The sequence below is a fragment of the Panthera pardus genome, unplaced genomic scaffold (assembly GCF_024362965.1).
Source record: "Panthera pardus isolate Hobbes unplaced genomic scaffold, ASM2436296v1 HiC_scaffold_13, whole genome shotgun sequence".
NCBI classification, from domain to species: Eukaryota; Metazoa; Chordata; class Mammalia; order Carnivora; family Felidae; genus Panthera; species Panthera pardus.
Genome location: NW_026526688.1, coordinates 74,212,890 through 74,224,052, shown reverse-complemented (window position 1 = coordinate 74,224,052; position 11,163 = coordinate 74,212,890). Strand labels below are relative to the sequence as shown.

The following is an 11,163-nucleotide window of genomic DNA, read 5'->3' as shown; positions in this document are numbered from 1 at the left end:
AGACACCCCTATTTTTTTTTTTAATTTATTTATTATTGAGAGACAGAGAGAGACACTGAGCGTGAGCAGGGGAGGGGCAGAGAGAGGGGAAGACACAGAATCTGAATCAGGCTTCAGGATCTGAGCTGTTAGCACAGAGGCTGATGAGGGGCTCGAACTCACAAACCACGAGATCGTGACCTGAGCCGAAGTCCGTTGCTCAACCAACTGAGCCACCCAGGCGCCCCTGTTTATTTTTTTTTGAGAGAGACAGAGACAGAATGCGAGTGGGGTAGGGGCAGAGAGAGAGGGAGACACAGGATCCGAAGCAGGCTCCAGGCTCTGAGCTGTCAGCACAGAGCCCAACGCAGGGCTTGAACTCACGAGCTGCAAGATCATGACCTGAGCCCAAAGCTCAACCGACTGAGCCACCCGGTGCCCCGTCTTTGCTTCTGTTTCTTAAAGAAGCAATAAGAGATAAAAATTCTCACTTTAGATGCCACTCTATGTTTTCGGTAAAATTACTGTACTTTAAAATAGTTCAAAATAACGTACAATAATTTTCAAAATAACTGATAAGTCTGAGTTAATTTTGTAGCGCCTTTAGGCTAACACACCCGAGCTTCAGACCTGAATATTCATGTATTTTCAGGTCGTGAGGTAGCAGCTTTTCCACGGCTTTCATTTGAAGCTCATTATTTTGTTTATTTAAAACAAATAAACCTAGGGGGAAAACAGACAACACAAAGCGATATTTAAAAACTGGGAAAACACTGAAGAGAGCTGCAAAGAAGAGGGGTAAAATTAGGAGAGAACAAAGTCTGCCTTAGGCTGGGCAAATCCGGGTGGATGGGGGCAGCGCTTCCTTCCTCGACAGCCAAATCGCCTCTATTTTTTAAGGCCAACTTTAGGCCGGGTTTCTGCAGCGCGAGGAAAACGTGCCCTAAAGTGAGGGCTTAAGACTTTCTAAAAAAAGGAGTCACATTCTATCTACATCAGAGCAGAGGCAGGAGCGCAGAGAGACCAGTCCAAGCAGCGCCCTGGCCGACCCCGCCCCTCTCCGGCCGGCCGCTCCGCCGAGCCGCCAGGGGTCGCCGCGCACCGTTGGAGCGGAGGTCGGCCCCCGTCCCACCTCTTCCTGGTCGCTGCTCCGCCCCCTGGCGGTGTCCGCGCCAAAATCAAACCCGTCTAGTCCCGCCCCGCCCCTCGCTTCGCGCAGGCCCAGCCTTCGGAAGATCCGCTATGGTAAGAACTGAGGCCGAGCCTCAGGGTCCCGCTCCTCCCCACTCTCGAGGCGGCGGAGCTCCTCGGCAGCTTTAGGCCTCGGCGGGGTTTCGGGGGCTTGGCTCCCATGGAGGGGCCGCCAGGTCGACGCGGCCGGAGCCCAGAGGCTGAGGCGTGGCCCCGGGCCTGCTACCCTTAGGCCGCGGGGCGTCCGCCGCCTTCCCGCCCTTGCGCGCCCCGCGCTGTCCCCAGAGCCTTCCAAGGCGGGTTAGGCTAAAATCCGGAGGCGTTCGCGAACGTGACCCGAGTGTCTCACAAACTTAGCGACCTGGCCAAAGCACGAGTCGCTTCAGAACCATTGCACCAGGCTCCCCGGATTCTGCTGCCAAAGGTGCGGCCTCTTAGGAAGAACCGGGAAAGGTGTGAGCGAGCAAGCATCTTGGGTCTTAGACGAGTGCTGTGTATCATGGTTTGTAGAGCACGTTTCTGAGTGGCTCACGGTTTCAGAAGTAACCTAACGAATCTTCACTTTATGCCAGTAAGATTTCTTTGAAAATCCGTTGTTCTTTTACCAAAGGGCTGGAATCGATGTCCTTTTGTGCTCTGAACTGCTGGTTGGTAAGGAGTTAGTCCGTTTATTAGGGAAGCACTGCGCTGAGTTAGCCTTCCCTGCATACCATGGTCGGTTAAGTCCTGGTAAGATTCCAAGGCGTGCTTGTATCTTTGTGAATTTAATGTCTTTTAGCTCGTCCAATCATTAAAATTTTTTTTTTTTTTTTTTTTAATTTGAGAGAGAGAGAGAGCGAGCGGGGGAGAGGGTTAGAGTGAGGAAGAGAGAGCGAGAATCCCAAGTAGGCTCCATGCTCAGCTCAGGGTCGGTGGCGGGGCCTGATCCTAAGACCCCGGGATCATGACCTGAGCCGAAATTAAGAGCTGGAGGCCCAACCCACTGAGCCACCCAGAAGCCCCTCATCAAATCATTTCCATAAACTTCAGTTTCATGTCATTTTTTTTTTTCTGCCTCTGTTGGCAGAGAATCAACATCTAATTAAATGAATCTAAGATTTTAATATCTTAATTTAGTTAAGTGGCCGTTATTTTGCTGGGCAAGGATCTAGGTTGTATGGTACTTATTTGAAGATACTTGTCCAGATGTAATTACAACTGATAACGGCTTCTTTGTGGTTAAACTAACAACGCTGCCACCTGGGCATAAAACGATCTCAGAAGCCAAACAGGAGCACACTTCAATCTGTTACCCATGCTGTGTGGTAGTGTATTTCTCAGTAGTGTTACTGGCCTAACACAACTGACCATTGAGAACTATGCAGCACAAATGCATTAACTTTATCCTTTTACCTAATGTCTCTTTACATACGAATCACCTGATTCTAAATGGTAGTAATGCTGTTAACTATTTCCAGATGCTTACCTCTGATAGTGGAGAAACATGAAATAGAATAAAACTTGGAGATACATCCTATTTTTTAAATGTATGCTCAGGAAGTACGTTTAGTGTTATGTTGATCAAAGAAAGTTTTGTTCCCTTTCCTGATTTTGAATTAATCCCAGTTTTGATTCGGTTGGGCTTGGTGGGTAAACAAGTACAGGCATATATTTGGAATTGGAGAGATGTAACGTACTCTGCCACTTCTGAGGGCAACAGATATCATCTACTTTTAATTTTTCAAAGTTGTATTGTAATTGGTAAACAGAGCTGATTTTGGGAATCTGTAACTCCTAATTGGAGAAGGTTCCTTAGGTGTATGGTTTTTTAAGTGGTTTAAAATACAGGTTTCCCCCACTCTTTGAAAGAGTAGTGTTCCTATGAAGCCTTTTGTCATCTGAAATGATGTAAGGGGAAGCAGCAGCAGCAATTATTAATTTATATGGAAAAAAATCTTTTTTTTTTAATTTTTTTTTTTTAACATTTTATTTATTTTTGAGACAGGGAGAGACAGAGCATGAACAGGGGAGGGTCAGAGAGAGGGAGACACAGAATCTGAAACAGGCTCCAGGCTCTGAGCTGTCCGCACAGAGCCCGACGCAGGGTCGAACTCACGGACAGCGAGATGGTGACCTGAGCCGAAGTCGGCCGCTTAACCGACTGAGCCACCCAGGCGCCCCGGAAAAAAAATCTTTGAGCATTTCTGAGACCTAAAAAAAAAAAAAAAAACAACCCTCTTAGGCTTTCTCTTTTTTAATTTTTTAAAACTTTAAAGAATTTTTTTCTCTCAGGCTTTTCACATACCCTAGGATACATCTTGCCAGTGCAGATACTCACAGACACAGTTCAAAACTGTGGTGGCTTATGCTTGAGATGCTGAATGTAGTTCCCAGGGAAGGAGCTTGGTGGAGCCATTCCTAAACCAAACGCTGAACACTGGTTCTTCACTTTTTGTCTTTTTTCCGTACAAGTGAAAATGCTCTTGGGGCGCCTGGGTGGCGCAGTCGGTTAAGCGTCCGACTTCAGCCAGGTCACGATCTCACGGTCCGTGAGTTCGAGCCCCGCGTCAGGCTCTGGGCTGATGGCTCAGAGCCTGGAGCCTCTTTCCGATTCTGTGTCTCCCTTTCTCTCTGTCCCTCCCCCGTTCATGCTCTGTCTCTCTCTGTCCCAAAAATAAATGTTGAAAAAAAAAATTAAAAAAAAAAAAAGAAAATGCTCTTAGGATTTCTTTTGGTTAGTGAAAATAGGTACTAATGTAAATCTTCTGAAAAGTGGGGATAGCTATATGTTAGTTGACCAGGAAGCTTTGTTGTCCTCAGGTCAAGTCTTGAGTCCCCTTACTTACTAATTTGAATATATATACATATTTGAATATATATATTCAATATATCTTTATTTGAATATATAGATAGATATCTATACATATATATATATATACACACTAATTTGAATATATCTCTAACTTATGTTGTCAGCAGATTTTCTTTAATGTTAACTATTAAGTAAGCCCTTGTTGATTTTTTTGGGAGAAATTTCTAGATATGAATTAGTATGGTATCCTTTTACGTTAGTTATTTTCATTCTGGCCATGATACTCTCCTACTGTGGTTAATAATAAAAACTATTTCTAGTCATAAAAGAGACTGATGAGTAAATTAGCCTGAAAACAATGTTAATGGATAATACAGCTCATCCATATTTCTTGAGTAACTTTCATAGCTTCTGAACTGATATGAACTTTCCTAAAACTGTGTGCCTCCAGGACACTAGACTCTCCTCATTGTCTGCTTCTGGTGGGCAGATTGTTGTGGAGTCCATGAGTCTCTCCAAGGAGCTGTTTAATAATACCAAAATGTTAGGACCCATTTAAAGCTTTGGATCTGTTTTCCACTGATGTAGCTACAGACTAGTCCTAAAGGGATCCTCGCTGCCACCCAGTACCCCTGACCTGTCTCTAGATTCTGGGGTGAGAAGAGCAGTGTTCTCAACCCTGGGGAGTTAAAGCACCTGGAGAGGCTTTGTAAGATATGCATGCCCAGACCACGGTCTGGTCTCAGAGATTCTGATTCAGTTCATATGGCATGTGCCTTGGTATCAGTATTTTTGAAAAGCTCCTGAGATACTTCTAATGGCAGTTTGAAACCCTTTGGACTAGAAAAATGAACCAAAAGAGCCTTCGAACTGGGTGTGGATTTCATGCTTGGTTGTTTTGATACTGCTGAGGCCAGTGTGAAGGGAGGCTAATTAAAGCAGTATTGAATGCCAGCTGTTGACTCCAGGTTTAGCAAATAGATCTATATGGTTTTTTGGAGCTTGTCCACCTGAGATTTCTGTGATTTATCTCTCCAGGAAAGGCCATAAATGGTTAGCACAGAATTCTTTATTATTAATTTACCCTGTGTCATATATGGGAGTGCAGAGGATGTTGTGGGGTTTGGGAGCCTGAACAGTCTCAAAGTTTAGAGTTAGGGCTGTGGGTACATGGTCCTGAAGTCAAGGGATGGCCTTTGTGTCTGCTCTAACCTAGCACTAAGCTCTAGGAAGGCAAGGGCAATGCATGTTCTGAAGTTTTCAGTCTGCTGAGAAAGACAAGTATACAAATTGATTTGATAAAGTTGTGTTCTGGGAACACATGGGATGACACTCAGCCTGTCCTGTGAGCTCAGGGGAAGCTCTTTCACAGAATGCTTAAACTAAGCTTTAGGAGATTTTTTTTGGAGTTTCGAATAGGAGAGAGGAACAGGTGTTTTAGAACACTTTGTGAAAGACATAAAAATGGGAAAGAGCATGCTGCGAGTGGAGAATTACAAGTACAGATCTTCCTCAACTCACAATGGAGTTACACCCTGATAAACCCACTGTAATCTGAAAATATCATTAAGTCAAAAATGCATTTAATACGCCTAACCTATGGAGCATCATAGCTTAGCCTAGCCTACCTTAAACATGCTCAGAACACTTATACATTAGCCTATAGCTGGGCAAAAGCATCTAAGACAAAGCCTATTTTATAGTAAAGTATTAAATATCTCATGTAATTTATTGAAAAGTGTACTGAAAGTGAAAAACAGAATGATTGTAAGTGTATTGATTGTGTACCCTCATGGTCGTGTGGCTGCCCAGCCTCATGAGAGTATTGTACTTCCTATCACTAGCCTGAGAAAAGATTCAGATTCAAAATTTGAAGTATGGTTTCTATTGAATGTGTATCACTTTCACACTATGGTAAAGTTGAAAAAGTGGAACCATAGTAAGTCAGGGACCATCTGATTTTTGTATTACAGCTCAAGTGGCTTAACTCTCCATGGTATGGTCAAATTTGATGTGGGGAATTGGGGTCAGGTGATAAAGGGCCTTGTAGAATGATTGGATACTTCTGGATGGTTCGGAAACACTGAAAAAGCAAGGAGAGGCATAGTTAGATTTGCTTCTTGGCAGTGTGGAATGTGGACTTAGAGGGTGAGACAAAGTGTGGCGAGGGGGCCTGCAGGAATGTTGCAGGAGACAGCACACATAATGAAGGCCTGAATCGAGGTAGGGGTTATAGGGATGGAGCAGACTGGATAGATTTGAGGAATAGTTAAGCACTAAAATTGGCAGAACTTGGTGATTGGTCTGATATAGAGTAAGAGGGATGAAAGAACCTGGGACGACTGCCAGGCCTCTGGCTTAGGTGACAAGGTGGTATCTAACTGAGCTCAAGACCTGGAACAGCAGGTTTGGGGAGTAGATGTGGGAGAAGAAGAGTTCAGTTGAAACCCTCTGAGTTTGAAGTCTGTCCAGTAGGCAGGTAGATACATGAGATTGTAGCTCAGGAGCATACTTCAGAGACCGATTTACGATTGGAGGATTCAGCATAAGTGTTTGTTAAAACCATAAAAGCAGATAAGATCAAAGAAAAGTGTGAGGAGATGAGGGGATCGATAGAGAACCTAGGGGGAACTATAGTGTTCAAGAGTAGACAGAGAAAAAAGAGAAATATCAACATTAATCCTACTTATTTTATCTATACAGTTCATCCAGGAACACGTGATAATTTTACTGCTGTGAAAATCAGTTAGTGGGGTTTCTAGGTTCTGCAAGTAGAATAAAGACTTATGGACTCTGGTTTGTATTCAGGATGGCAATTTCAAATCCCTGTCCCTGTCTATTATAGGCTTTCATTTTCCAATGGAATATTTAGTTGCAAAGACTCAGTCTTTGTTTGTTTTTAATGTCTGCTTTTTTAAAGTGGTGTAAAGTGTTTTAAACTTCTTACTAAACAGTTTATGTTGCCTCATAATCCTGTGTGATTCTTGAGAAAGATTCAGATGACTTAAAAAACATTAGTGTGGAATTCTCTATTAGACATGATTCTCTCTTTTGTTATTTTCTGTGACTCTTTGCATTGAGGGAATTTGGTTTTAAAAAAATATGGATTTCAGCTTTATATGTTCTAAATACAATATATTATAAAATTGAATTATCAACAGACATTTTAGTTACGTGTTAATTATCTTAATTTTATATTGGCTAAACTATAGTTACAGAAGAGTAGAAACCTTCAGTAGGCTTCCGTTTTCTACTTGGATAGGTTTTTTTCTTCCTCCAGCCTATCCTCCACAATGCTACTATATGCCATCTTACTAAAACGTAACTCTAATCTTGTCACTCTTCTGCTTTAGAAATTCACCCAGTAGCTTCTCATTGTCTAGAAAGAATAACATACATTCTCTTTGGCTGGACAGTCAGCCTTCCGTGATCTGGCCCCTGACAACCTTTCTCACCTTCTCTGCCACTCCCTCTACATGCACTACGCAGTAATCATCCCTGAGTGCTTGGCTTTCTGATGCCTTCCACGTACTTCCATAACATCATGGCTTTGTGTGGTCTGCCTAGGACACCTCACCATTTCTCAACTTGCCAAAATCCTTTTCATCTCTAGCCTTCCTAGATAGCCCTCAACCCTCCCCAATTCTGTACTTGGTAGCAATTTGTGAATGTACTTCCATCATTTATTAGTTACATCTATTTTCTTTGAGAGATTATAAGTCCTTTGAAGGTAAATACAGGGACTTATCATTGGATCATTTGATAAATATTGAATTTCTATAAACTGCCAGGCTCTGTCACAATCACACTTGTTATTCTACTGGCAGCACCTACCACAGGGCTTGGCATATAGTAGTTTAAATGGGTCTCGAGGCCTGGCTCTGAGAGTTATCAAACTCATTGGCAGACAAGACCATAACATTTCAGATGATGTTTCAGATCAAGTTGTTTTAGAATGCAGTGTTTTTTTGTTTGTTTTTTGTTTTTTTAATGCAGTGTCTACTTTTTTACTTTTGTGCTTTAGTCAAAGAAAAAGGGACTGAGTGCAGAGGAGAAGAGAGCCCGCATGATGGAAATATTTTTTGAGACGGTGAGTTGTTTTCTCTAAGATTTTTAGTATTTTATGTAATTTTCTCCTTAAGTATATGTCATTCAGTGTTAACTGTACCTTTTTTTATTAAATATCAGTGCTAATCAATTTCCTGAATAGTGGATAAAATTATGTAAACATTTTTAGTTTCTGTGAAGCTATGGAGTATGAAAGAACCCTACCCCAATGTCACTTCTGTCCAAACTCCTACTACACCACACTGGCACCAAATGATCTTTCTGAAGCATATATTTGATTGTGTCCCCTTTCTGCCTGGGAATAATAGTGATAATTGTGGACATCAACTGAGTGCTTCCTAGGTGCCAATCATTGCTCTCAGCGCTTGGTGTAGGTTATCTGATTCCATCCTTTTTAATCCTTTGCTATCAGGACTGTTATGATCCTCATTCTACAGATGAGGACATCTGAGACACAGCCTAAGGTGCCAGCCCTGGATCTCAAAAAATTAAAGTGGTAGTACCACTAGGATTCAAATCCAGGGAGGATCATCTGATTTTTAGATTTTAGGCAGTGTTAAATGCTGCCTCTTTGCATTTATAAATCTGACTATCGTGTTACATATCATAGGCCTCCTTAATTTATTCCAGATATTTGTGTCTGCCACTAACGGGAAATATGTTTGAAGTTTCAGGTCCTAAGTGGTAGAGCCAGGATTTAAATCCAGGCACCTGGCTCTAGAAGCTGGTTTTTTTACCATGTTGCTCAACAGTAGCTTTTTTTTTTCTTCTTCCAGTTCAAGTCCAAATCTTAGACCTACAAAAAACACTAATTTCCTATGTCTTAGCCTAATACTTGATAGGACCTTCAAAGTCTAGTCTGACCACATTCTACTGGCTACTTTCATTATATACAGATGTGAAGAAGATAAGAGAAAATGGCAAAATAGAATATGAAATTAATAAGGACATTTTCATTTTGATAATTCAGATTCTCAGTAAAACAAGCAAAACACTCTGGGAACCTTTATTTTAAAAACTGCCTTCTAAGTGTAATTTTACTAATGTTACCTCCCTTCAATGACTTACTAAAAGTCATTGGCAATTCAGAACAGAGTATCATATTAATGATGATTAGAAAGATAAATTGATGAAATTTGTATGTGAGGATTATGACTTGTACACAGTTAAAATATTTTTCCTGTGGTCTCAGCAATAAAAGTAGATTTAATTCTTACTAGGCTGTGGAAGGCTGGGGAGAGTGGTGAGGGTGATTATTTTGTCCTTTATGATATTGTTCATTTTCTCAGTATCAAAATTGGCTGTTTCAGATTGAAAATTTTTCAGCCCTGCCTTCAGTTAATAACAGCATGTTAATGAGTGTGAGCAGCTTCCAGAAGTTCACTAGTCACTGAGTTTGTTTTGTTTTGTTTTGTTTTTGAGAGGGAGCGTGCACGCATGCAAGCTGGGGAGAGGGGCAGAGGGAAAGAGAATCTCAAGTAGACGCCCGTCAGTTGTCTGTTTTACTTTTAGTTAAAACTGCTAAATCTGTGACGTACGATGCATGCTAAGCAAATCACTGTTTTCTTAAAATCACAGTGTCCGAGAAGGTGATTATTTCATGTTAAGTGATTCATTGTAAGTAGTCTTTATACCTCGACGGGAAGATATTCTTTACATTCTGATCTTCAGTTACTTTAAAGAATTGAATGTTCATGCAAAATTTGTCCCTTTTTAAATTCTGTTGAAGGTATCAAACAAGACAATTGCAGTTTGTTCTAGCTCTAAAATGCTTGATTCTGTCACACTGTTCATTACCAGACACAACTTTTAGTACAAAGTTTTATTAATATAGTTATGGTAAATATGAACATATAGTAGAAAATAAATATATGTTTTTCATCTTTTTTTAAACTCTTTTAAACAGAAAGATGTGTTTCAATTAAAAGACATGGAGAAGATTGCTCCCAAAGAAAAAGGCATTAGTGAGTATCAAAGATGTGCGGAGACATTTTGTGATATATTGGCCATCTTTTCTGTAACAGTCTTTCACTTTATGAAAACATAAATTTCTACAGGTGAAGAATGTTTATAAAAGTCCTTACATGATGTCTTCAGGCTGTGGCCATGATTCTTGTGTTTGGAGTATCTGCTTTAGGAAAATTAAAATGGAATATGCACGCATACCTATACCTATACACACATGCATGCACACATTTATTTATTTATAGGTATACTTCAAGAGAAGTAAACATTTCATTTATGTTCTTGTATTTGTTGAATGTGACTTCATATCTTTACATGGTGTAGTGGTTTTCTAAGCTTTTGTAACAAATTACCACAAACTTGGTAGCTTAACACAGTAGAATTTATTCTTTCAAAGTTTGGAAGCCGGAAGTCTAAAATCAGGGTATTGGTAGGGTTGGTTCCTTCTGGAGGTTCTGAAGGAGAATCTGTCTCCTGCTTCTCTCCTGGCTTCTGGTGGCTGTCAGCCGTACTTGGCTTATAGACACGTTGTTCTAATCTCTGCCTCTGTTTTTACGTAGACTTCCCCTTTATTTTCTCCATTTCTATCTCTTATAAGGACATATGTCATTGGATTTGGGCCATACCACCCTAAAACATGGATGATTTCATCTATGATCCTTAACTGCATCTATACAGACCCTTTTTCCAAATCAGGTCACATTCACAGGATTTGGGGGTTATCTTTTGAAGGGTCACTGTTAAACCCCCTATATATGGTGTGTGTGTGTGTGTGTGTGTGTGTGTGTTGTATATATATATGTATATATATATATATATATGTATATATATATATATATATATATATAACACACACACATATATATGTATATATATATATGTATTTAAATCTTATTTTCATTGTATAAGCTATACATGTTTATAAGTAAAAATTGTTCATAAGCCCTCTATTCTGGGATCACCACTGTTAACATTTTGGTGTATTTTGGTGTCTTATTCTTTGGTTCTATTTGTGTATGTATGTATGTATGTATCTCTTTTTTTTTTTTTTTTTCTTGAGGGAACTGTCCTGTATATGCAGTTTTGTGTTCATGCATTTTTCATATAACATTATGTCATCTATATTTCATTATGTCATTTGCTTAAAGAATGATGTGGGGTGCCTGGGT

At 40.6% G+C, this 11,163-nt stretch overlaps 1 protein-coding gene across 2 annotated transcripts in view; it reads left to right on the top strand.

Moving 5' to 3' along the window:
* Positions 1–1,142: 1,142 nt before the first annotated feature.
* The window catches only part of MND1 (meiotic nuclear divisions 1), a 63,210-nt gene continuing 53,189 nt past the window's right edge, over positions 1,143–11,163 (top strand). The window contains exons 1-3 of one of the 2 annotated variants that reach the window (XM_019441232.2): positions 1,143–1,224; positions 7,986–8,051; positions 9,936–9,993. In XM_019441232.2, the coding sequence (XP_019296777.1) occupies positions 1,222–1,224; positions 7,986–8,051; positions 9,936–9,993 (127 nt within the window). In that variant the 5' untranslated portion in view covers positions 1,143–1,221. Of the gene's footprint in view, positions 1,225–1,529; positions 1,624–7,985; positions 8,052–9,935; positions 9,994–11,163 lie in introns of those variants that run through there. The other variant, XM_019441233.2, reaches the window with a different exon arrangement.